This window comes from Cryptotermes secundus, unplaced genomic scaffold (assembly GCF_002891405.2).
Source record: "Cryptotermes secundus unplaced genomic scaffold, Csec_1.0 scaffold47, whole genome shotgun sequence".
NCBI classification, from domain to species: domain Eukaryota; kingdom Metazoa; phylum Arthropoda; class Insecta; order Blattodea; family Kalotermitidae; genus Cryptotermes; species Cryptotermes secundus.
The window spans coordinates 301,552-326,464 of record NW_019721002.1 but is presented as its reverse complement, the minus strand read 5'-3'; the positions used below and the strand labels follow the sequence as shown (position 1 = coordinate 326,464).

The 24,913-nt window shown below is 39.2% G+C and overlaps 2 protein-coding genes, 1 long non-coding RNA gene and 1 other non-coding gene across 11 annotated transcripts in view; 3 read left to right on the top strand and 1 right to left on the bottom strand.

Annotated features, from left to right (window-relative positions):
* The window catches only part of LOC111874401 (potassium voltage-gated channel protein Shaker), a 352,375-nt gene extending 344,096 nt beyond the window's left edge, over positions 1–8,279 (top strand). For all 7 annotated transcript variants that reach the window (XM_023869887.2, XM_023869904.2, XM_033755508.1 and 4 more), the window contains exon 8: positions 530–8,279. The gene's annotated coding sequence lies outside the window, so the exon portion shown is untranslated. The remainder of the gene's footprint in view (positions 1–529) is intronic.
* A 3,465-nt stretch (positions 8,280–11,744) lies between these two features.
* Positions 11,745–14,693, bottom strand: LOC111874535. Its single transcript, XR_002844574.2, has 2 exons — positions 14,507–14,693; positions 11,745–12,327 (listed from the first exon to the last, which is right to left on the bottom strand). It is a non-coding gene; the product is annotated as an uncharacterized LOC111874535 (long non-coding RNA).
* A 96-nt stretch (positions 14,694–14,789) lies between these two features.
* Trnat-agu lies at positions 14,790–14,863 on the top strand. The gene has a single exon. It is a non-coding gene; the product is annotated as a tRNA-Thr (tRNA).
* Positions 14,864–17,743: 2,880 nt separating this feature from the next.
* Positions 17,744–24,913, top strand: part of LOC111874174 (pyruvate dehydrogenase (acetyl-transferring) kinase, mitochondrial) — a 40,463-nt gene continuing 33,293 nt past the window's right edge. For both annotated transcript variants that reach the window (XM_023869459.2, XM_023869450.2), the window contains exon 1: positions 17,744–17,975. In XM_023869459.2, the coding sequence (XP_023725227.1) occupies positions 17,768–17,975 (208 nt within the window). In that variant the 5' untranslated portion in view covers positions 17,744–17,767. The remainder of the gene's footprint in view (positions 17,976–24,913) is intronic.

Here is a 24,913-nt window from a genome sequence, read left to right as displayed (position 1 = left end):
TTTTGTATTTATTTCTACTGATTTATACTTTGCTGCTTATACAGTCTTTTAAGAACCTTGTCCTTCTTCACAACAGATGCCAATTTATCTCCATTATATGCCATTTTTTTCCTCCCCATTTCTTCATCTTCAGCTCTAATAAATCGTTGTGTGCATCTTCCAGCCATCTCAGTTTTGGCCTCTCCAATTTTTTCTGCCTTCCATCTTACTTTCAAAAATTGCCTTGTTTAATCCATTGTAATGACATGTCCCAACCACTCCAGTTTTATCCATTTAATATTCACTGCCACATCGAGTGTTTTATATAATCTGTTTAAGTTTCTCATTGGCCATGGTTCCCCAGATTCCTTGCCCGGTTACCGGATCACATACCTTCCTCAAAAATCTTCATCTCCCATATACTTAACATTCTCAGTCACAGAACATGTTTCACATCCATAAATCACAACTGGTTTTAACATTATTTCATATTTTTAACCCTTTAATATATTTACTATCACCTGATATTTCCCCATATTTCTTGTTGCAGTGAAAAAGGCGTTCTTGTTGCTCTTTTGTGAAGCCTGGTTGCCGGCGTGGTGCAACTCGCCACGGTACCTCGTGTGACGTATCCGTGGTTTTTATGAGTGCCGCTTCACACTGTTAGCACCACCAGCAAGGTGTTAAGGTGATAGAAATGTTAATGATGATGGTGCTTTAATGGTCTCCCTACTGGCTTCTGCTCACCGTGTGAGAGCGAGTGAGGCAGGGGGCCCAGAAGCAGACAACAAGTCCAGTAACACTGCTGCCCCCTCTTGCATCTGATGCTGCATAAGTCTGTCAGTCAGTGCATGCTCAGAGGAATATACGACATGAAGACTACGAAATAAATATTGTTCTTGCCATAAAGTTTTTATTACCATTGATTAGTACTATTATTTTATAAATATAGACGTTTGGCGTCTATAGGTGCATATCGAGACAGAGGGTGATGAGCCGGCAGTGCGTCTTTCTTAGGTATGAGTAGCTGAGGGTATTTTATCAAACAGTCCGATTGCAAGTTATCAGAATATTTGCTCCATCTTCCTACACCTCATCCGATCCACCCTCTTCCTCGGACATTATACACAACAAGTCTTGTGGCTTACCTCCTCCATCAAGTTCTCTCTTATCCAATAACCAACACTGAATAACCCAAAAATCATGGTATGTTAGGTAAAAACATGAAAAAAGGAAGGTACATGAATACATGGCCCCTTGATAACAATTTTCTTTGTCTTTCTGTCTTTCATGTTCCAGTTTCTTAGTCTTTCTCTCTCTCTCATTCTCTGACTTGACACATTGTAGTTACTTTACTCCACGTTGCCACATCTCCTCACTTTAATAAGGCCAGAATCTTGTTGTATTAAAGAGTGAAATCTGGCAACCACGTCCTATATAAAGACATGAATAATTCATAGAGGTTTTCCATTTAGATATGTTATCAGCCCTATCAGTAAGTAGAAGTAATTTAGGATTTCCTTGAAGCAAATCTGATTTGACAAAAAAGAAAAGATAACGTAAATAAAGGAAACAGCTTTTCTTCAGGTTAATGAGTCATATAATTACTTTTAAGAGAAACCATAAATCGATATAAAGTCTAAATAGGTTTCGAAATAAGTAACTAATTAAGCAACGCAACTCAAAGCCTTCCATATAATAGCTTGTTACCATTTCTCTCGTCTCTACTAGTATATAGAAGGAAGGACATGCCATTCTACAGAGAAGCTACTAGTTATAATAATACTAATAATACAAAAGAAATTACTCTAACTAATACTCCAGAACGTTAAAACTGCTACCAAGCTGTAGGCCAAAGCAAGTCCGTAGTAACTTATAGCTGTATTTATACCTCCAGTGTTTTCCAGATACCTTCTCTGCGCACACGCATACGTACATCTGTTGCGCCATTGAGTAATGGAAAACTTGCAGAAGAATATATGAAGTAGCACAAGTGTAGATGAATTTAAAAAAAAAATAAAATGAAACCAAACTGTCGCCAGACTCGAGTTGTTGAAGATGTTAGCCTACTCGCTCATTGATTCATTCCGCTGTTGGTCGGTCGAGCGTCCGGCTGCGTCTGTTGCTTGAAGGGAGACCGCTCGCTAACATTTCAATAGAGAAATAAACTACAGTTGTCATTGTTGCATGCATGATGAAGCGCGTATGCCAGCGTTTGAGGTTATTCAAGGGGAGTTCTTTTTAATGCCCCCGGTGATATTTATTAATAATAGTTTGAACGAGTGGAGCTATTACTAAGTAAAATAATAATAATATAATAATAATTATACAACATTACGAGGATATTTGATCGCTCACACGGAGACAGTACTATACATAATAAAACACGTAGGCTAATGTATTGAGAAACCATTGTGTACGTTATTATGTAATAACTGAAGATCATCATTTCTTGTTGAATACTTGATTGTGAACAAACTAGTTCCAAACCGAGCACTGTTTTAAGTGCTTTTAATTTTGGGCTGTGTGGAAGCGAAGTAGGGTTGGATTTGGCTTCTTGCCTAGCTCCAAATTTTACCACTTATGGCGATTCAGATCCATTCCTCAGACAAAAGGGTTTCTGTCCATTTTTTCCCCCTACCTTGACCCCTCTCTGACCCTGTTACATTCAAGTACCCATCCTCTCCTGTGTAGTGCCATTGTGAATCAACTCGCTGCATTGCTCTGCTACTGTTGCTTGTAGCGTAACATGCAGACCATTGATAGCAATTCGGACTACAGCATATATACTCTACATTAATACATATCCATACCGCTTTTACTGCTCTGTGTGTATGTGTGTGTACATGGCACTTCTGCAGTGCATGATGCCTTAGTGGCATGCAAGAGTGCATGATATCATGCACAAGAAATATAACAGGTTGTGAATGTTTTAGAGGAAAGTGCAATTGATGACAGGAGAAGAGAATTCGTGCGACCGAGTCACTCAAAAAGCTGTCCAAAGTGGATATAGCACGTCCATCATCAACGCTGTCGAATAGTGCCAGCCCCAACAACGGTCAGGCACAAAGGTTGAACGTGCTGTTGTATTATTTATATCTATTTTTTGAATCGTTAATTTTTAAATAGGCTGATCGCAATATAAGTCTGATCATGACCTTAAAATAAGTAACATTAGCTTAGGGAAAAATGGCACTAGTCATGTTTGTTACAATTTGAAAAATTTTATATATGTGTTGATTAATATTTACAACATTCCTCTAATGTAAGCAGAATAAGTTATGTGCATGATCCTACATTACTGTTAATGGCATGCAGAAGTGGATCAGGCAGAAGGCAGCAAACAAACATAATCAAAAACAGTTACTGTGATTAATACTAGAGGCAGCACTGTGTGACTTAATTGGCCAATCTTGAAGTTGAGTAACTTGCAAGGAAAGACAAATGATCATTCCAGAAGAGATGTGAGATGTATATATATATATGTATGAATTATGATTGTCTCTGCTATTTGTCACTGTAACTGTATACTGAATCATGTATGCCAACACTATAGTAAAAAATTAACTTTACAGCCCATGGACATACTGTTTCCATAAATAGTCTATGCTCAGTAGAACTGAGAATACTTCATATAGCCTTTCTTCATGTGTTTACAGATGGCCAACATATCCTCAGTAAACTCATGAAGACCTGCACTGTTACAAACCGTCACATTCTCTACAATTAATAAGGATGAAACATGACAATGAAGTGCTATGCTAGAAAAGAATGGCACTGTTGTATCAGGAGATTAAATGTTTGGGTCTTCTTCTTTCTGTTATGGAAAGAATGCTGTTGGTTGGTTCAAGGCTATTTAACTCTTAAAATTATCCTTTGCTTTTCAACATTCTGTGAGTGACACCATATTTACAGAGAACTGATTTAATAAATACAAAATTCCTCCACATAATATAAGGAGTGTGTTATTAAAAATTTGCCCATATCACTATATTTCAAAATGCAAACCCAGTTTTTCTGTTGATTCCTGTGTTATAAATGGAGGCTGACCATGCCACAGCCTAGGCAACTAATCACCAGCTTCCTACTGTGGTGGCCCAGGCTTGATCCCAGGTCATGTAATGTATGATTTGTGGTGGACAAAGTGGCACTGGGGAAAGGTTTCTATGAGTACTGCAGTTTCCCCTGCCAATTCTCATTCCACCTACTGCTCCACACTCATCATCATCTATCACCCAGGGCTGATACAGTAGGCCTTGCTGACATACCGAATGAACTCACTATAACCTCACCCCAGGAAATTAAAAAATGATATACATAAATGGAGATGCATTACAATGGTAATACGTCATGTCCATGTTTATAAAAAGACACCCTTCTTTCTCCATCAGAAATAATAGATGGCTTACAGGTGTGCAGTTTCTTGGCAAATAACCTCTGAAAGAGTTCAATTTAGGCTGAATTTGTTGCTATTTTACATTTTGTTCTTAAAAGTGTAATATTCATACCAAATTCATGTAAGGGTGACTTTTATGCTCATGTTTCATAAGTTCATAAGGGTAAAATTCTGTAACCAGAACATCTGTACTGGAAGCATTCACTGCATTATTTTGCTCTAGAACACCCTGGGTAACACCACACTTTGAGACATCTGTGGTAATGAGTGCAAAGGCAATATTGAAAGCCATGTCTGATAAGTTAAAATTCCATCATTAACTTGTATGGAAACTGCACTGAACTGAAATCTTACATGTATTACTTTATTTCAAAAGTAAGGTTGAATTTGGCCCCCTTCTGGACCCTCTCTACCCTGCTGATGGGGCAGCATGTAACAAGTAGCATTGCAATTCTTCTTGCCCCGCCCCCCACCCCCACTCCCAAAACTACATATATCCAGATTGTGGTCTTTTGAGTTGTGACACAGTGCATCCTTATACATGGATACCAACATTAAGGAGGACTGTGATGCTCTCCTTCTTCAGGCTCAAAGCACATGGAGTGCCTCCAAAATGTTGGTATCCATGTATAAGGATACACTGTGTCACAACCCAGAAGACTGTGATATGAGAGTAGTCACCACTGTAAACACATCCTTATAACTAAATATATCTCATTTGCCACTCAGATTTGATGCAGTATATTGAGGTCTCAGAAAGAAGCCCCATGGATAGTGGAGATTATTATTATTATTCAGGCTTCCCCCTCTCTTCTGTTGTATTCCTCTCCATTACCCCCTGTCATATAACAGCCAGTCTGAAGCACCTGCTACTAGCATACAACCTGTGGTTATTTGTATGCAGAGAATGGTAAAATGCCAGGAGAGTAAAGGGAAATACACTACAGGGGAAGCATAACAGCCTGAGGGTGATGAAGCGGGGATAAATCCATGGGACTTTCTTGCTGAGGCATGAGTATAGCAAGAGCTCACTATCACAATATTCCTGAGCTCATAATAAGATGCAATGTATATATTACAGATTAAAAGTTTATATTTAGACTCTTTAATACTTTTAATAAGTATTTTAAAAATATAATTACAATGAATTTTAAGTCAGAGGAACCTAAACAGCATTAAGCACACTCCAAATCAAATTACTCTGAACTGTAAACAGTTCTGATCTCAGTGAATGGTGGGTGCCATTTTTTTTAAAATCCCACATGATATATAAGTGTTCCAGTAGATAAATTGCCATATATTGACTCCTTACTGTATGTTGTGGGCTTATATAATATGTTGGGGCAGAGCTGCTGCTGTTGTTAATTTGAGATTAATATAAATATTTGTGGGCTCAAGACATGTTGATGTCATTTATCTGTTTATTGTTTCTGTATGTGTTGGCATACGGAAGTGAAAGTTAAACTAAGGTAAGAAATTTATTAATTGAACTCTCAATTAAATGTCTTGAATTGAATTCTTACTAATAATATTTATCATAACATTAATGATAAAAACAGTGTGGCATACTTACATATTGAAGTTCCTCATTTTTCTCACACTCTGCCATAGATATGGCTAAGCAAATGTTGAATCAAGCTCACAAGAAATGGGAATGTGTCAGCAAGTCTGGCAGAGCAATAACAGAATTAAATTTGTATCTCATTAGTTATCAGAAAATACCATTGTTCTGATGTTTTGTTGTTTTGCAGTAAGTTTTAATTATTTTGCAGTCAATTTTCAGTACACAGAAACCCTTACCCTTCTCAGGTATATAATTCAGCTGGACATACCTGTTCGAAGGAGGTCATGACCTATTCATTGGAGGCCATGCATATGTCCTCTGTGTTGAAAAGGATAAAAATTCGTGGAAACGTATTGATGAATAATTGTATAAATTGTTGAAAATGTTGTCTCTAGTCCTTAGCAACTTGACTTTACGCTCTTTGATGGACATGCTATAACCGCTGACTGTAAAGCTGTCAGAGTAGTAAGAAACTAAAAGAAACAACAACAATAATTCTGCACAGCTGAAGATTGTTTTCAAATCATAGTTAGCCTCTTTGGAGGATTCAGTCTGAGCTAACAGATGCTAAAGTGATTTCCATTTAGCCATTCATTGCAGGTAGCCAAGCCACATAATATTCCAGGCAGTATTACAATATTGTAACTAATCTAAATAAGAGCCCAAATGTAGGTTTAGTATGCCATCTAGAGCCAGGGAATAAAATCTTCAGTTTATTAATACCAAAAATAATAATGATAATAAATAAGTAAATAATAAGACTATAATAATAATAACAACAATAATAGTAATACATATAACGCAAGTAAAGTGACATACAGAGTAAGTTGCGATATTTACACAGACAGCGTGAAGCATTGAGTCAGCTTTCAACCTTGTGCAACATGAGTCAATTAACTACACTCGTCTGAACGATCATTTTTATATCCACTTCTTTGTATTGCATCATGTACATAAAGTGTAAATATGACACCACTGTTTGTTTTACACCTGATAATGTTTATTGTTGACAAATTTTAAGAAGTATGTAAATGGTTATTTTGCTTTGTTGAGTGGATTCAAAAATTCTACTGATGTCATATGTCCCTCTATCTTTTGCAAGCAGAGGATGGGCATTTTGAGAATCACCTTATTATATGATCATGATAATAGTAACAACTATTTTCATGAACAGACTGACAGTGCAGCTGTGCTACATGGTTTAGCACATCATAATATTACAACTTCTTTTGACTTTGGGCAATAGAATCTGGTTCTAGATTTTCCTCTAGATTTCTGCTTGTCTTTTCTTTCTCTCATCATGTACCAGTAATTAAGTACTGTTGTTGACTAGGTCCCAAAGAACTTGCTTTGAAAGTTTGGGACTTAGCCCACACCATGTCACAAGTATTTCTTATTTCTAACATTTGGAGACAGAATTATTAAAAGTCAGTCTTAACACTTTTACAGCCTGTATAACAATCTGAATTTATAACAGAATGTTTGTTTACTGCCAATATTATTCACTATGTCAGAAAGGGTCATTGGCTGGAATCAGTCAAATCCATAGGACTTAATGATAATAAAATTGTTCTAGAAATCGTTCTAATATGAATGTTTCCAAGATTGGACTCAGTCTTTAATCATTGTTAACTTTGGAACTAATTGAGTTTCTCCTTCCATGTTTTCCATATGGATACGTTTGAAGAATAAGTGAATTTTAGTTGGTGGTGTGTTTGAATGTACAGATTACTGTGGCAGACAATAGCCATCCGCCTGTTTGTTGGTTCCCTCCCCCCTCTGCATTTCCATGGCTTCTGTGAAGACGGTCCAGTAGACCCTTTGAAAGAAGAATCCATGCTATTCGCCCAACCATCTAGAACTTAGCCAGAGCAAGCAATTTCCTCTTCCTGCAAGGCTGGCTCCCCTCCCCAAAATCACTACACAAACCACAGATTCTGTCCAAGCGATCCTTGTGGAGATATCAAACCGCCCGCCGCCGCTCTTCATCTGCCACGGTTTCTCTCCACCGTGGACCGAAGTGTGTGCTTTTTTCAATGCCAATAAAACTTTTAAAATGATTGTGAATGTGTGAGTCATTGTCATGAATAGCAACAACAATGCCCAAGCGAAAAGTCCTCCAAGAGTTCTTTCCTTTATTTATTTATGCTTCTTTGTTTGTTTCACAGAGTCAGGCAGTAATATGGGATTTTTTATTGTTTTTTTAATTGATTGTATTTAAAAACTCCTTGGCTGTGCTGTATGATGCATCTCCTGCCTACCATATGAATACTACTTCTGTGTTATACCCCTTGTGTTATATCAGGTCGAATGGGCAATAAAATGAAATGAATGCCATTAGCCATGCATCTTACACATTGTTAAAATAAGCAATTTTCAAATAAAACATTCAGTGACTGATGTCATTTATTTTAGCAATTCTTCCCAGTGTGGACATTTATTCACTGTGAATCGTTCGAGGCACTAATTAGTGTCAAGTGGTGAGTACAAAACGTGTAAGATTACACATATCAGTGAAGTACAATTCTTCAAGAAATATGGGATCTCTGTATGTTATATCAATTTGCAGGCCACCATGACCCATACAAAAAATGTTCAACTTAACTATTTTAAACATTATTACAATACATACACCACCTGCTTTGATATTTAAAAACTCTGCATCTTTCAAAGAGTGTATTTATGTGCTTCATATGATTCTCATAATAAACAGCGATTAATTCCCTAAACATCATTACCTGGCTGTTCTCTAATGGAGAGACTGTGTTTTCAGTGAGGTAGGAGCTGAATGCCTGAATATTATTCAGCTTGTCTTCATGCTTCAGAGAGTTAATTCAGGTTCAGAAAATTACATAAATACTTTTATACATACATACATTTATGGTGCTTATTAACAAACTGCAAAATATTGTCTCTTTGCGATAGTCTGACATATTGCTACCAACATTTCAGAGGCATATGCTGTTACCATCTTCAGAGTATAAAAGTTCTGTTTTAACATGAAGACTCGGACAGCAGGTTTTTTGAAACATTGGTAAATATCTACCAGACTATCCTGTGTCACATTGAATTGAATTGATTTACCTTCCGTAAATCCAGTACATCCCAGCGGGCTGTAATCTTTGTTGTCACTGCTGTGAGGACCTCAATTGTGGGAGGTTAAATTACATACATAATTTTCATTTAATCTGTACAAGCTTCTCTTCGGTGGAGAATGAAGTTTAAAAAGGGAAAGTTGTACATTATAATCTATCAGCTCCATAACCCTTTGTAATTCATAAATGACATTTACAAGTTCAGTCTCTTCTGCAAAGAAAATGCATTGCAATTCCAACACAAAGACCAATTGGCTAATTCTGTTCAGGGAAATAATTGCTATTTATTACACCACCATCTTTGAGCCAATTGTCTAGATAATGTTGGACCCTCAACATCTCACAACCCTATAGGCCTTCACAGCCTGGTACAGGGATACAAGGATAGCTTTACTTTTTTTTTTTTACTTTGTGAGAGCAATATGACACACATAAATACACTCTATGGGCAAAATGGAGAATTGTTTAATGTTAAAGCAGGTGGTACATATAGAAACCACTGGTTAACTAACCAAAATAAAAAATATGGCTACATTTCAGAACTCTATACAATTATTTCATTTATAAATACTGTTACTAAGGCTGTACAGCTTGACTTACTAGTCAGATATGATTTTTGAGGCTGGACTCGTGGACATTCATCTGTCAACTCTGAAAATATATTATGATTCCAAGCATATACCCAGGATTATATAGAGATTATGATGATGGGGCATTGTTGATGTTAGCTCAGTTAGAAAATACAGTTTCCAATATATTAATTTCATAAGTAGTTTTTATTTTGGTACAACAGTATGAAAATTTAGAAGGATAGCATCAACTGATACAGAGTAAATTGCATCATAAAACCGAAATAATCTTTTGGAATGAAGGCATGAATATGTAATAGTGACCAACTGCATCACAAAAATCAAGTTTTTGTTTTAGTAATAGATGAATATGGAAAGTGGGATCAAGGATACCTTAGTGAGTATAATGACTACACTACAGGCTGGATAACCAGGGAATCAAAGTTCGATTCTTGGCAGGGTGAGGAATTCTGTCTTCTCCATAGTGTCCAGGCCAGCTGCAATCCATTTGGTACCAGGAGTTCTTTCCTTAGGGTGTGAAGTTGGCCACTTACCTGCATATAGTGCTGCGCTGAGGTTAAGAAGGCATGGAGCTATATCTCCACCCTCTACATCACATGGCATGGTACTTAAGTAGAGGAAATTTTACCTTTACTGTAATTATTAAATGCCAAAAGGCTAAACTTATTTACTAAGTTATCTTCAATTACATCTTCATCATCATTTTGTGTAACAGCATTTTCTTGGAGAATCTGTTACAGATAGTATTATGGACAGAACGGATTCAAGCAGCTGACAGTTGGTGAGAGTATTTTAATTTAGCACACAGGAGAATATTATGCTTGTTGCCACCCTACTTTGAGAATTCATTCATTCATCAGTAATCTGTCAGATGACAGGTCCACAGCCTCTTCCAAAACAGTTTCTCCACTTAATGCGATCTTCTGTTTTTGGAAAGAGACTATCCAGGAAAAGTGATAATGTGGTAGTTTTTCCATTTGCTTTCCACATCGCAGTACAACAGCCGTTCAAACCACTCTGGTCACGCCTGTTGCTATACGAACTTTAACCATCTCGAGCATCATTTTCTCTGTGCTTCAAGTCGCCGCTGATGACGCTGCTTCCGGCATCAGTTTTCGGTGTCTCTCTTCGTCTGATGCCTACCCTTTGACCTGTCCAGCAAGGGAGGCCCTGCCAGTAGCTACGCTACCGCTGGTATAGCTCTCAGGGTCCTTGGCATACTCAAACACCCTCACCACGATAAGGTGGAGACACCAACGAGGGGAGAATATTCCATAATAAATACATAAAAAAAAGACTACAGTCTTCTGAGATTGTGTGTGATGTAGTCTGGATTATTGTTACCAATATGTCAGAAGAAACTGTTACTTCCATCTTCAGGATAGAAGAGTCAAATATATGTAGAATGGTACAGACAAGGAGAGAGAGGGCCCTGAGACACAACGAATGGATTCCATCTTAAAACTGCTGTCTGTCCAAGGAGACTTCACTGATTTTAGCACAAAGGCTGCTGCAATATAAATTAGTTTACATTTATGTATCAGAAACATATGCTGAATTTTATGTAAGATTTTATGAGACTAAGTGAACAACAGTACCATCAAGTGTGACCAATTTGTTTACTTATGCTCTATTAAAATTTTATAAGAATGTATAACACAACACACAAGTACACAGCCACACAAGAAGGGATATGTGCCACTGGTTAAATAATTAACTGCATACTTAATATATTCATAATGCTTAATTTATCTTTAAAATCTCTATTATTTATTCTCTCTGCAATCCTGTAGTATGTGTAACTGTGTGAAAATTTTCTTCTTCCTTTGTTATTTCAAATTTTAAGTGGGTCACCTAGCAACAAAGCATCTCCATCTATTTCTGTCTTCCCAAACTTCTCCACATCAAAGTTTTTACCATGTTCTTCATTCCTTTTGTGTGACATCTTTCCTCACCCATTGTTCCCATCTTGATCTTGGTCTTTCTCATGAGAATTTTCTTTTAATTTTATTTTCAAAACCTTTCCCGGGATTTTATCTTCATTCAGTCTTAAAACATGTCCTTAATATCTAATTATTATATATTAATATATCTTCCAGTGTATTCATCTTTAAAATTCCTCAAGTTTCTTTAGTATTTATTGATCTCTCTTCGACAATTGACATGTACACATATATTATTTCTCGAATATGTTTATACAGCAGAAATGTGAACATATATTAGATATCTTAATGTATAAAGTTAATTACATTTGGGCATGATACTTCTGAAATCAGATTACTAAAATTCTGCACAGATATAAACTGCAAATTTTAACATTGTCACCATCTTGTTTTCCCATCAGGGTTACTTCATTTAAATAACCATATACATTTATCATATTATTAATTTTCCCCTATAAGAAAGGTTTCAATCGTATAATTTATGATCAGATTTGTCCCTATAAAATACATAATTGAGATTAATCATACTGCCATTTTAATAATATCACAATTGTTACCAGTTGTATCCAAAACAGAACATCCGATTTTTTCATTTTGTACAATTTGAGTTTTATTTGTGTGTGTGTGTCATTTCTATACAACACCCAGGACAGAGGATCAGAGACTATACTTTGACTGTGTGAGCCTGTCAGAAGATCCATAGCTGGAATCCTGTGAGACAGCTAACCCTTGCGCTTACTGGCAATAATCAGAACTTTTCCTGTAATGAAATATTGTTACCGTTAACATGTACCAACTTGCAGAATAAAGTGACAGTAAATGACAGCATTGCTGGGATTTCTAGCAATCATTATACAAGTGTGCAGTCTAAGGGTTCCTGGTGATGGTGTAATTGTAATTGTAATTTATTTCAAGTTCCAGATGATCCAATAAAACTGGTTACAAACCATAGGATATAGAACATGTCAAATATGTCACAGCCATAACTAGGGCTATTGTTTTCAACTGTATCCACCATATTAAGTTTCTTTAAACCACGGCAGAACCAGTTTTCGTAAGTAGCTCTGAGGACAAAATGATAATATGGAATTTGGTAGCTCATGGCAGTTCATGTGAAGTTAGATGTCAGTGGAGGCCATGCCATAGCTCAGGTACTTAGTCATGGATTGGCCACACCATAGCTCAAGCGGTTAGTAGCTGGCTTCCCACCATGGCAGCCTGGGTTCGATCCAAGGTCTGGTCAAGTGGGATTTATGGTGGACAAAGTGGCGGTGGGGCAGGTTTTCTCTGAGTACTTCGGTTTCCCCTGCCAATCTTCATTCCACCAATTGCTCCACAATCACCCTCACCTATCATCTGGGGCTGGTACAGTAGGCCAGAAGTGGCCACAGTACAAGAGGCTTAGTCCCACCCCACTAGCAAAAAAAAAATAGTCATGGATTTCTCAAGACAGAGGTCTGGGTTCAACCCCACGACCATCCATGTTGGTTGTGTGGTGGACAAAGTGTCAAAAGGACACATTTCTTCACTCAGCACTTCAGTTTTCTTAAGAATTATCATTCCAGGAATGCTCTGTATTTTTCTGTCATCAGGGGCTGGTATAGTGGGCAGACCTAACATTGCAGTACCTAGGTATTCAATCTTACTGATCTCATACAACTCAAAGTAAAAGCCCCCCCACCCCCACCCCGAGGTCAAGAAATATATGTAAGGAGAAGGGCAAAGAAAAGCACTGCCAGATATTTAGGTGGCATGGTTCAGAATTTGAGGGTCACATATAGGCTGATGTCTAATTACAGAGTTCATGATGAGAAGTGCATCGAGGAAGGACATGGACCACTCCCACAGAATAAGGATGAAAATGGATTCTAGAAATTGATAATATGACTGCTAATAATCGGGTAAAAGGTAAAGTTATCCCTGTAATAGGCCATGGAGGTCTGTGGGAGCCACCCACAGGCCCATAGGGTTGTAAGACATCAAGGCTTCCACATTCTCTAGACAATGGTGGTCAGGTTGTCAGCCTTACATGCGGGCCGCCCTTTAGCCCCAGGAACATTCCTGGTACTCATTTCTGTTAGAAACTGAGTTGACTCCAGGGCCACAGTGTGGCTGGAAGGACTAGATCAATTGAAAAATCTAATACACATATCAGGAATCAAACCCACTGCTTTCTAGCTTGTAGCATAGTGCCTTAACCAACTATGCTACTGCATGCCCCACTTCTGTACAGCAAAACAAAAAATATGCCCCAATCAAACGTGATACATTAACTAATTATTTTACAAAACGCTAATGTTCCTTGAATGGCATGTACATTAAATGATAATATATTTCCTAGTTACTTAACCACAAGAGCCCAGATAACTCAGCTGGTACAGAGGCTGACCTCTATGGGGAAGAACCAAGAAATTATGATTTTTTCCCTGGCAAGGACAGGAGATTTCTCCATCCTCTGATACCGGCTCTGGGGCTAAGGCAGCCTCCTATCCAATGGGTAACACACCTCAAGCGGAAAGGAAAGTAAATCTTTTAGGTTATTAGCTGCTATACTTGACGTACGGTATTTATAGAGTTATAATGTCTACCTAAGTAACAAGTTCTCCTCAGAATGATGATAATGATTATGACTGCATGTACCATGCTTAAAATGCGTAAATATACGTATAAATATCGATCTTGTGACTATCTGCCTATACGCACATCACTATAACCCATCAGCTAAATATCACTACACTGTAATTTTATAAACTTAAATTACTTAAAGAAAAATATAATCTTAAAAACACGAGACTTATGAGACTGTTTCTGTAAGTGGAAGAAAACCGGGCTTTATCTGTTTTGTCTGCACGCTCGCATTTTTGGAGCTTTATCTTTACATATACGCTTAACCAGGCCATTCTACATCAACGAATGTGTGACTGAAAAGTTATACATACATTAATGAATTATGGAAACCGTACATTAACTGTATTAACTTTCCAAAGTTGCTAACGATTCTCTCCAATATGCTCTTAAGTCGCCCCCACATGTGAACATGTTCACTCTACGCTGAGACTGGAGATTCATCATAAATTGCTACCGTCAGAGTTTACACTGCATAATATTTAAATTCTTATAGTCAGCTTCTCGAGGTTTGTATGTAAGTTATAATTAGCAGAATGATGCAAAACAGTGTCTTTCGAATATAGTATAGCAGGCTTAGATCGCCAATAGCGTATCGGCGCCGTGGCTTAGTTGGTTAAAGCGCCTGTCTAGTAAACAGGAGATCGAGGGTTCGAATCCCTCCGGTGCCTGGCCCGAAAGGCAAAGATTTTGTGATATGTAATTTTTTTTTCGACTTAGCTATGAACTTGAAAAATGTGTGTACAGGATGATCCGAAGGCCTATGGTCAAACTTTGAGTGATAGATGAAAACAAAATTTAGAACAGCATATGTACATACATTTATTGTTCAGATCAACACCTTCATCAAGTTATGTCTGAGCCATTTTTTAAGAAAACGAAATAATTATCCATTTATATATATATATATACACATTCAGTTAATTTCATATAACACATTTATTTACTTATTTATTTGTTTATTTTAATTACAATGATTGAAGTGCAAAGTTTCTGATGTTATTAAATAGAAACTGTAAATATTAGTATAGGGTATTCATTCAATCATTCATGTTTATTCAGCCTATAGATCAGATTACATTGATGTAGGACATGTCACATGATATAAATTATAAAATTAACAAAAATACAATAAATTGTTAACCAATAAACTAACAAAATATGTAATGATTGTTTACATCTAGCATGTATCATTATCCAGTACTGAAGAATTTATCATTCATATAGTCTTCAATTGAGTAGTAACACCCATTCGAAGCTTTATGTCATGAAGTTTTGGAAGTGACTGTAAACTCTACACAAAATAATTATTTTGTAATTATTAAGAGTTTTGGAACCACTGCTCTAAGGTGTAAACTTTCTCCTTCTGCCAGAAGGTACTAGAAGTTGCTGAGGCTAGCCATAGCATAAAATTAATCTCAAAGCAAATTTTAAGTAACTAACTTCCTGAGTTTAACAGATATGGCAGTGATTTACATGAGAAATGAAAGCCATCTACTGTATTTTTCTTTATTGAATTTTTCAGGAGGGTGCTGCAGAAGACACCTGGGTATACCTGAGTTTTTTCAAGATTACTAAACCACTTTGATAGTTTCAACAGCATGTAAAATTTTGTCTGTGATTTTGTACAAGACTTTATTCACAGACCTCACCACATTAGAATAGTATTACTTCCAAATTAAAATAATGAAGTTGTTCATAATGACAGTAAAATATTTATGTAATTTCATGAATTAAAGTGTATATACATCTTGTGTTTCTGTTGTTGATATGACTGTAAGATTGATGACATTCAGTTTTTGAGCCATTTTGGTGACAGTTTTGTTGTGCATGTGGCAATGAAGAATATGGCTGTGCTGTTTGCTTAGATATTCAATTTGGGTCCATATTAATTACCAATGTTTTGGGGTTTAATTTAGAAAGTGCAGTCTATACTTAGTATTATTTTGAATGTTGTAATACAGTTTGTTTGAACAAATGTTTTTTCTTTGGTTATTTTACAGTTATATGAGATCCTCAGATTACTTGGGAATAGTTTAAGCATAGAACTTTCATTCTGGCTTTGAGAATTAATATCCTTTAGTTTATTGTAATGTCTGTCTGCATTTGTCACATATGTGCATCTATTACATATTGTGCATGGTTGTTGTGCATAATTTTTTCCCTTTTTGAAAGTTGTAAATATGTGAATAAGATCCAGAGAATGCAATACTACTGCTTGTTATGCATCACTTATGCATTGAAATAACTGAAGAGATGTAATTTTTGTGGTTTTCAAATACAAGCAGTGGTTTTGAGGTTGAATGCAGATACATTTGATCAAAATACTTTTTATTCAAGATTTTCCAGCATCTGGTAGACTAAACGTTTATAAATACCAATTTTTTCTATCCACTGTATGGTTTCAAGTACATTTTAGTGGGGGGATTTAGAGGAAGCTCAAGCTCAGTCAGTATAGTGACTGGCTACAGGCTGGACGACCATGGGGTCAGAGTTCAAGTCCTGATAGGGTTAAGAATTTTCTCTACTTTATGTTGCCCAGACCGGCTCTGGGGTCAACCCAACCTCCTATCCCAAGGGTACCAGGGGCTCTTTCCCCAGGGGGTAAAGCAGCCGGGGCGTGAAGCTGACCACTCACCTCCAACTAGTGCCAAGGTCAAGAAAATGTGAGTCTATAGATCCACTTCCCCATATGCCTTCATTGCATAATGCTTAATTAGTTAAACACAGGGGAATTTTAACCTTTTTCCCTTTTTAAAGGAATTCTGTGTTGCTGAGAAATTGCCTCCACGTGGATATGAGTGAAGTGTTAAAAATAATAATAATAATAATATAAAATATAAGAATTTAAGCATTGAAATTCAGCGAATGTGGAACATGAAATGTTTTGTGATATCAGTAATTATTGGAGCCACGGGTACAGTCACGAGAGGGTTGAGAAAATATTTGGAATTAATTCCTGGTAAGCACTTCATAGATCCACTGCAAAAAACAGCTATCTTGGGAACATCACACATACTACGGAAAGTGCTACAGTGCGAAGCTTGAAGCCTGAGTGGTGAGGTGCATCACTGGTTCAAGAAAAGTAATCCCAGGAAATAAAAAAAACCTGTGACAAGAGATGATGATGATGATAATAATAATAATAATAATTTTATTTAACACTCATCACAGTTACAAATTGTAACTCTCAAACAAGTCACATACACATACAACTTTTCCAGTCTAATTGGCCTCCTGCCCAATCTATGGAACATCATCATAAATCACATAACATAATGATTAAACTATTTCACATACACCCATTTTCATCCTAAAATGAAGTAAGTTCTTGTGCAAAACAAGGGTTGTGAAATTGTTAATTTCTGTTTTGTGGTTTAAGGGATGGGTGGATATTTGCATGTTGTTAATGTAGTTACGCACTTTACCGACTGAGTAGTGCTGTGAGCGATGTTATGTTTCTATCTCAGGGATAGATGGCAGCGTTGCGTAACTAACCAGTATTTTTTAGATGCTCAAACATATATATGTAATCCGTGATAAATGGCGTCCGGGAGTTTAGATTTAAGGTGCTTATGCAAAGGAAAGTCATTCTTGTGTTTATACGCGAGGAGGCGAGGTTCTGTGTAGTTGTTGTGTTGTTGCATGTGATATTTCATTCTGCGAAAAGGCACATTACGATGAGGCTAACGCCGAAGGTTTCTGCGAACATTACCAAAATGGTAGACTTTTACTCCCAATTTAATCCGTCTCCGCTTTCCATCAAACAATTCATTGATTTTGGTAAGACATCTCGACATTTATTTTGCATGCATAGTTCTTCTAGTAGTGTAACATAATGTGTTTAGTCAGTTGCAGTGTCAGAATATTGATCAGAAGGGGCGCTGCCCAGTTACGTTTTCTGGAAGTGTATGTTTACGTCGTAGTTAATAGTCTCAGGCCCTGTTACGTTTTATTTTACTGACTTGGTGCTTTTAATCTTTCCGGAATTTACGGACTATAGTTTTGGTGCCCAGACAGTTCTTACAGAACATTTCTACCCCGAAGATTGAGGACAGCCCTCCACCACCCCCCCGAAACATTAGAAGCTACCTAGTGGACTACACTGTTGTCATAACCACAATCTAAGGCTTCCCGCAATAAACTGAATAGGTTGGTATAGCGGTAATCCTCTAGGCTTGTATTTGGAAGTGCTCGATTCAAATCTAGGGCTCTTCTTCAGCGCCTCCAGGCAAATGCTGACATAGTATGTTGATTAAGCCACAAAGTCTTGCATCCAACTCCTTTCTAGTGCATTCAAATAGTTTATCGTATCACTCGATGCTTTATGGTTTGAGATACCGAAATATCTATTCACATAAACCACGAATAAATAAAGCTTACATTTGTGCACGCTGTGTTCTTAATATTTTGGGGTAGTCGATCGATTTTTATAACATCTGGAGTTAAGGCGAGGTATTATTAATTCCTCCAAAATGTGACAATAACGCACAGAAGAAGTTCACCCGTTTAGGAATATCCCCCTGTCTTTATACTTAATGAAATCTGTGGAAATAATTCATGTAAATATTACTTTCTACTTCTGTATGACACCACGTAGTCTGGCAGGTCGTTAGCGACTTTTAAAATGAACTTCCTGCCTCAGTCTTCAGGGTAGACTCTTCTGGCACGAACACTGAGACTGTACATTCCTCTGAAACGTCCATAACGATCTACCAGACTACACAATCCCGATTAATTCATTTGGTGCAACACCATGTTCTATAAATTTATTAACTTTTTAACAGGTTAAAAGTCCGTTACTATGTCCATCAGTTTTAAACTTTTAAAGTTAATTAATTTATAGAACATGGTGTTGCATGTGAGGCTGTAACTAGTCAACAACAATTGAATTAATGGGGATTCTTTAATCTTACGGCAGTGATTATGATGTCTACTGGCTACTGATATATGACGCTATGTAGTCTGGTAGACCGTTACGTTTGAAGTTAATTTTACGGCGGCCCGGGTTCGATCCCGGTTCTGGTCAAGTGGGATTTGTGGTGGACAAAGTTGCGCTGGGGCAGGTTTTCTCCGAGTACTTCGGTTTCCCCTGCCAATCTTCATTTCACCAATTGCTCCGCAATCGCCCTCACCTATCTGGGGCTGATACAATAGGCCAGAAGTGGCCGCAGTACAAGGGACTTAGTCCCACCCCACTAGTAATAAAAAAAATAATTAATTTTATAGGACATAATGTTGCACTTGAGACTAACTAATCAACACTAAATAAGAAGTTGAAGAGGCTGCTGCAATATAATGTTAATTCATTTGCTTGGAAGTAAATTTTGGATTCGATTTCAAGATTTGAAGCCCTGATTATCCATTCCTCAGTCCCCCATACATGCAAATACCGACTTGTCAGTTTCTTAACATGTTTTGCAGTGTCTACTTTCCATGCTGAACTCTCTGATGGAAGGGAAGATAAAGACATGACTTGACAAACAAGTCACCTTTTGTGTTTTCCAGTTTCAAGTACTCGTTCATTTGTTGTGTCCTTATGAAACGTAACTGCTCTGTTGTTTTGAACGGGGTAGGTCAGTCGTTATAATGACTGAGCTGTAAACTGGGAGCCGGAGAATCTGGGTTCGATTTTCCAGCGAGAACGAACCCTTTCTCTTGCCAATGCACTGGCCGTGGGGTCCACCTCTCCAGGTGTTATATCCCCAGAACAGAGTGCTATGGGTGTGACGCTGATTACACACTTCCATCCAGTGAAGTTAAAAAAACTGGAGGTCAACCTCCACAAGAAAGCGAAGACTGCTATGTTAAAGCCAGCCGTAGTGCCAGTCCTTACAATTTCGGCGCGTTATTGGCTAAATCACAGTAAATGGTAAGGGTGGAGTTGTCTCTGTGCTTAATTAAGCATCAGAGCATGAAGACTGGGCGAACGGATGCATTGTTCCACGTATACGTTACTTCGGCACTAAATAGAAGTAGTGGCTTCACGCTGTGGCCGCTTTGCCCATAGTGTGGACGTTGTGGATAAGAGAAAACTGTCTTGTCTCTGCCGGAAATCGAACTCAAACTCGTCGGTCAAAGTCAGGGCTGGAAATGAGGTTAGACGCGGATAGACACCGTCTACGTAGGTCGAGAGGGCGTCGTTTTGAGGGAGCTGTTTGCAGAGCTTGAAGGTGCAACTGTCGTTGCGAACAGCCACGAGCGTGGGAAGGAATTGTTCGAGACTGCTTTGTTATTCATAAGTATCATACATCTAGTTCTGAAAATCCATTTGCATTCCCGAGTGAAGTGTAGACCCACCAAAAAGTATTTCAAGATAAAGTTAATAGAAATTTGAGATACCTGTATTTTATGCCCTGCAGTGTTGATGGACCGTATTTCTTAAGAAGTCTGATGAAGTTTGTTACATTTTTCAACTGTTCCACCTATGTAGCTCCAACAGGAGTTTACTGAGAACCAATAAAAACTAGAATGGGTCCCTTGTCACCATGGCATTTGTTGCGGATGGAGGAGAAGGCAATGGGTGGTCCTCCAACTTGGTGGTTGGGCGTGGGTCTACTAATTCCTAACCTTAATTTTTTTTTTTGCGAAATGTTAAGACAGGGCTTCGGACTTGGACGGATTCATCTGGCTCAGGATACGGACCAATGGATGGCTCTTGTGAATATGGTAATGAACCTTAGGGTTCCATAAAGTGCTGCGAAATTCTTGAATAACTGTACAACTGACGGCTTCTCAAGAAGGGCTCAGATCCATGAAGTCAGTTATTTAAACTTATCGACAAGTGTTTCGATAAGCACACGCACACACACAATTGAACCCAAGCACCTTTAAGTGAAACCGGTGATTAACTGTGTATACACGAACTCACCATTGTGAAGAAAGTCGTCTTCTGGGTTTAGGCGCCCTGTATTCTTCGTTTTGGCTGACGTTTCGGAGGAACGTATCGCCTCCATCTTCAGAGCAGTTGAATGGCTTTGAATGCAGAGAGCAGTAGATGCTGCTCTCTGCATTCAAAGCCATTCAACTGCTCTGAAGATGGAGGCGATACGTTCCTCCGAAACGTCAGCCAAAACGAAGAATACAGGGCGCCTAAACCCAGAAGACGACTTTCTTCATAGTCATCGCCGTGAAAACCTCAAAACTTACGTATCACCATTGTGAGTTTGCTTCGTTTGTTTTCTGGAAGTTAAATGTGCATTTTCTGTGTGGCTTGCAGGAGATGACAAAGCCGGTTTGAATTTGACTTGTCTGCGTAAAGGGGATGTCAGCTGTGCCGTGCCCCCACACATGCGTAGTCGCGTTTCAAAACAGATTCATGGCGTGTGATAATGTCGGTTCGAATGTTGACCCCAGCAGATTGCATGGAAGACCACAACAAACATATGACGCAACACGTAACACGTTTCGCATTACGTTACATTGAACCATTGTTGACGTTAAGATAGGTCAGCACCTACTGATTGCTGGGGCACGCGGTTGCGTAGTTGGTTGATGCAATGTGCTACAAGCCGGAAGGTCGCAGGTTCGATTCTCGAATATATCATTGCATTTTTCAGTCGTAACCCTTCCATCCTGAGGGGCACGCTGTAGCGTACTTGGTTGAGGCACTATGCTGCAAGCCGGAAGGTCGCGGGTTCAAGTCCCGATGAGGTCATTGGATTTTTTTTTTCAGTTTACCTAATCCATCCAGCCGCACTATGGCCCTGGGGTCGACTCAGCCTCCAGCAGAAATGAGTACCAGGAATATTCCTGGGGGTAAAGATCGGCAGGCCCGTAGAGCTGACAACATTACCGCCATCTATGAGCCGATTGTCTAGAAAATGTTGGAGCCTCGACGTCTCACAACCCTATGGGCCTCCACAGCCTGTTACGGGGATACCTTTACTTTTTACTTACCTCCACCCCCCTTGGAAAAAGATTTGGTCGTCGTTCCACTCCCCCATACGCCTTCATGCGTAGTGTTTAATTAGTTAAGCATAGGGACAACTTTACCTTTACCAAGGACAAGTTTTCCTTTTCGTTTAGGCATTCAGAATGCCTGCGTACTCCGCCAGAACAGTGTTCACCGTGCCGCAAGTCACATTTCGGAAAGCGAGGCGCCCGTTTCGCAGTTATTTGGATTTCAGTGCATCTCGTGATGCTTTCCCCCCGGATCGGCTCAACTTGACGTCAGAGCCGTAGCACAATGTTGGCAGAGCGACCCGTCAGGTGGGACCGTGGCTGTGCTGTGAAAATAAACTTCAGATGATCGCTATGTGCGCTCTATTTACATTCTTGGAGCCTGCAGGGTGGAGCTAGGCGCCTTCTCCCTGTTGCATCTTAAAAATGAAAGTCCAAATTGAAAAGAATGTAGGAAATGCACCAGAAGTTAATGCTAGCTTTAAATAAATTCATTTTTCTTTCCTGACTACAAATGCATACGAATACTCTTAAACTTCTTAAGCCGAAGTCAGTACTCAGATTTTCTCGCTGCCGCCTTCACCCCGGGCACGCGGTAGCGTAGTTGGTTGAGGCACTATGCTACAAGCCGGAAGGTCGCGGGTTCAAGTCCCAATGAGGTCATTGGATTTTTTCAATTGACCTAATCCTTCCAGCCGCAGTATGGCCCTGGGGTCAACTCAGCCTCTAACAGAAATGAGTACCAGGAATTTAGCTGGGGGTAAAGGGCCATCTGGCCGGTCAAGGTAGCCGAGCGGTCTAGGGCATGTACTGTCTTCGCTCGCTTGGAAACCGGGATCGTGGGTTCGAATCCCACTCAGAGCATGGATGTTCAGTGTTTGTTTTTCTGTGTTTGCGTACAGGTAGAGGCCTTGCGACGAGCTGATCACCCGCCCAAGGAGTCCTACCGAACATGTAAGATCTAGAAAAACCGAAGTGAACGGAGAAGTAGGTAGGCCTAGGCCAAGGAGTCCTGTAGTGCGAAGAAGAAGAAGAAGAAGAAGAAGAAAAGCCATCTGTGTGCCATTGTCTAGAAAATGTGGGAGCATCGACGTCTCACAACCCTGTGGGCCTCCACGGCCTGTTACCTCTTCATCGCCTCCTACGACTCTCAGGGTCACGGTGGAGGTATTCGACCCCGCCTCCACAAGGGAATGGAACTATTCGCCCCTCTGGTTCTTGTTATATAGACTCAGCACGGACCGTACAGAAAACTCCACTTCCAACGGTGACTCGATTTTTGCGTATTACACTGCCGTTAGCTAGCAGTGGCCGTTTCTCTGGCGTCACAGTTCTTTCTTTGAGCAAATATGCCTCACCACACGTAGAAGTCGTACCGAAAATTATTTGTTCGTGTTCCTGGGAGGGCTGAAAACTTGATATCCGTCAAGTTGTCGTGGTGAATTTTTTTTTTTTTTACCAACCCGTTACTTGCAATCACGCCTGCTGGCGTGCGCGCGTGTATTAAGTGTGCCGTCCGAGACGGTAGCTTGTTGCGCCTGCGCTGTCACACCGGCCCAGAAGTTTCCTACAGCAATGCAGTTTATGTATTCGCAATTATGCACTTGTCTTGACGTCATATCTTCCGAGTTTGTTTAACGTTTTTGACGGAGGTGAGAAGAGCCACAAGGTCACTCGGCAATCTGCCCCGAGCTACAACGCAGTTGTCTGCCTGCTGTGGTTAAGCGACTAGCAGCGTCATTGCTGTCCGGGTCGCCGTGAGCCACTGCTAGCCCCTGGGCAAAGCGTCATCTTGATGGCAACCCCTACCCCGGTCTCTTTAACTCGCTCAGTTTGCATCCTGATTATGCTGGTTTCTTACTTTGCTTAGTCCTCGACCAGAAGATGGAGGCGTTATTTTCGTGTGAAACAGCGACCGTCTCCGAACTACACGGTGTCACAAGTCAGATGACTCTACTCTTAATGGCCACCTCCAACTTCTTTGCATTAACAACAGAAAACGTAGGAAAAGGTTAAAAACGTGTAATCGAAAAAAGGAGAGGTCATGATTTAATTTTCGAAACCCATAACATAAGTACATAACTTGTACTCTTCTCCAAGTATAATTAGAATAATCAAGTCAAGGAGGATAGGTGGGCAGGTCATGTAGCACGAATGGGGGAGACGAGGAATGCGTATAGGATATTGGTGGGTAAGCCGGCAGTAAAGAGACCACGGGGAAGACCAAGGCGTAGATGGGTGGACAATATTAAAATGGATCTTAGAGAGATAGGATATGATGGTATGGATTGGATAGATCTGGCTCAGGATAGGGACCAGTGGAGGGCTCTTGTGAACACGGTAGTGAACCTTCGGGCCCATAAAATGCTGTGAAGCTCTTGAATAGCTGCAGAACTAGCGGCTTTTCAAGAAGGACCCAGCTCCATGAGTGAGTGAGTGAGTGACAACATTTTATGTATTTAAACCAATACAATAATCTACTAATTATACCACTAAAAAAGAAAATATTCTGCAGGTTAGTGACATCTGGCGTAACTATTAGAAACTGACTGTAATGTAGACTAAAAAGTCCGCAGATACGCGTATGTTCGGGAATCGCTCGCTCACTCACTGAGCTGTGCCCTTTTTGAGAAGCTGCAAGTTGTGCAGCTACTGAAGAATTTCCCATCATTTTATGGAACCCAAAGGTTCATTGCCGTGTTCACAAGAGCCCTCCACTGGTCCCTATCCTGAGCCAGATCTATCCAATCCATACCCTCTCTCTAAGATCCATTTGAATATTATCCACCAACCTACGTCTTGGTCTTCCCAGTGGTCTC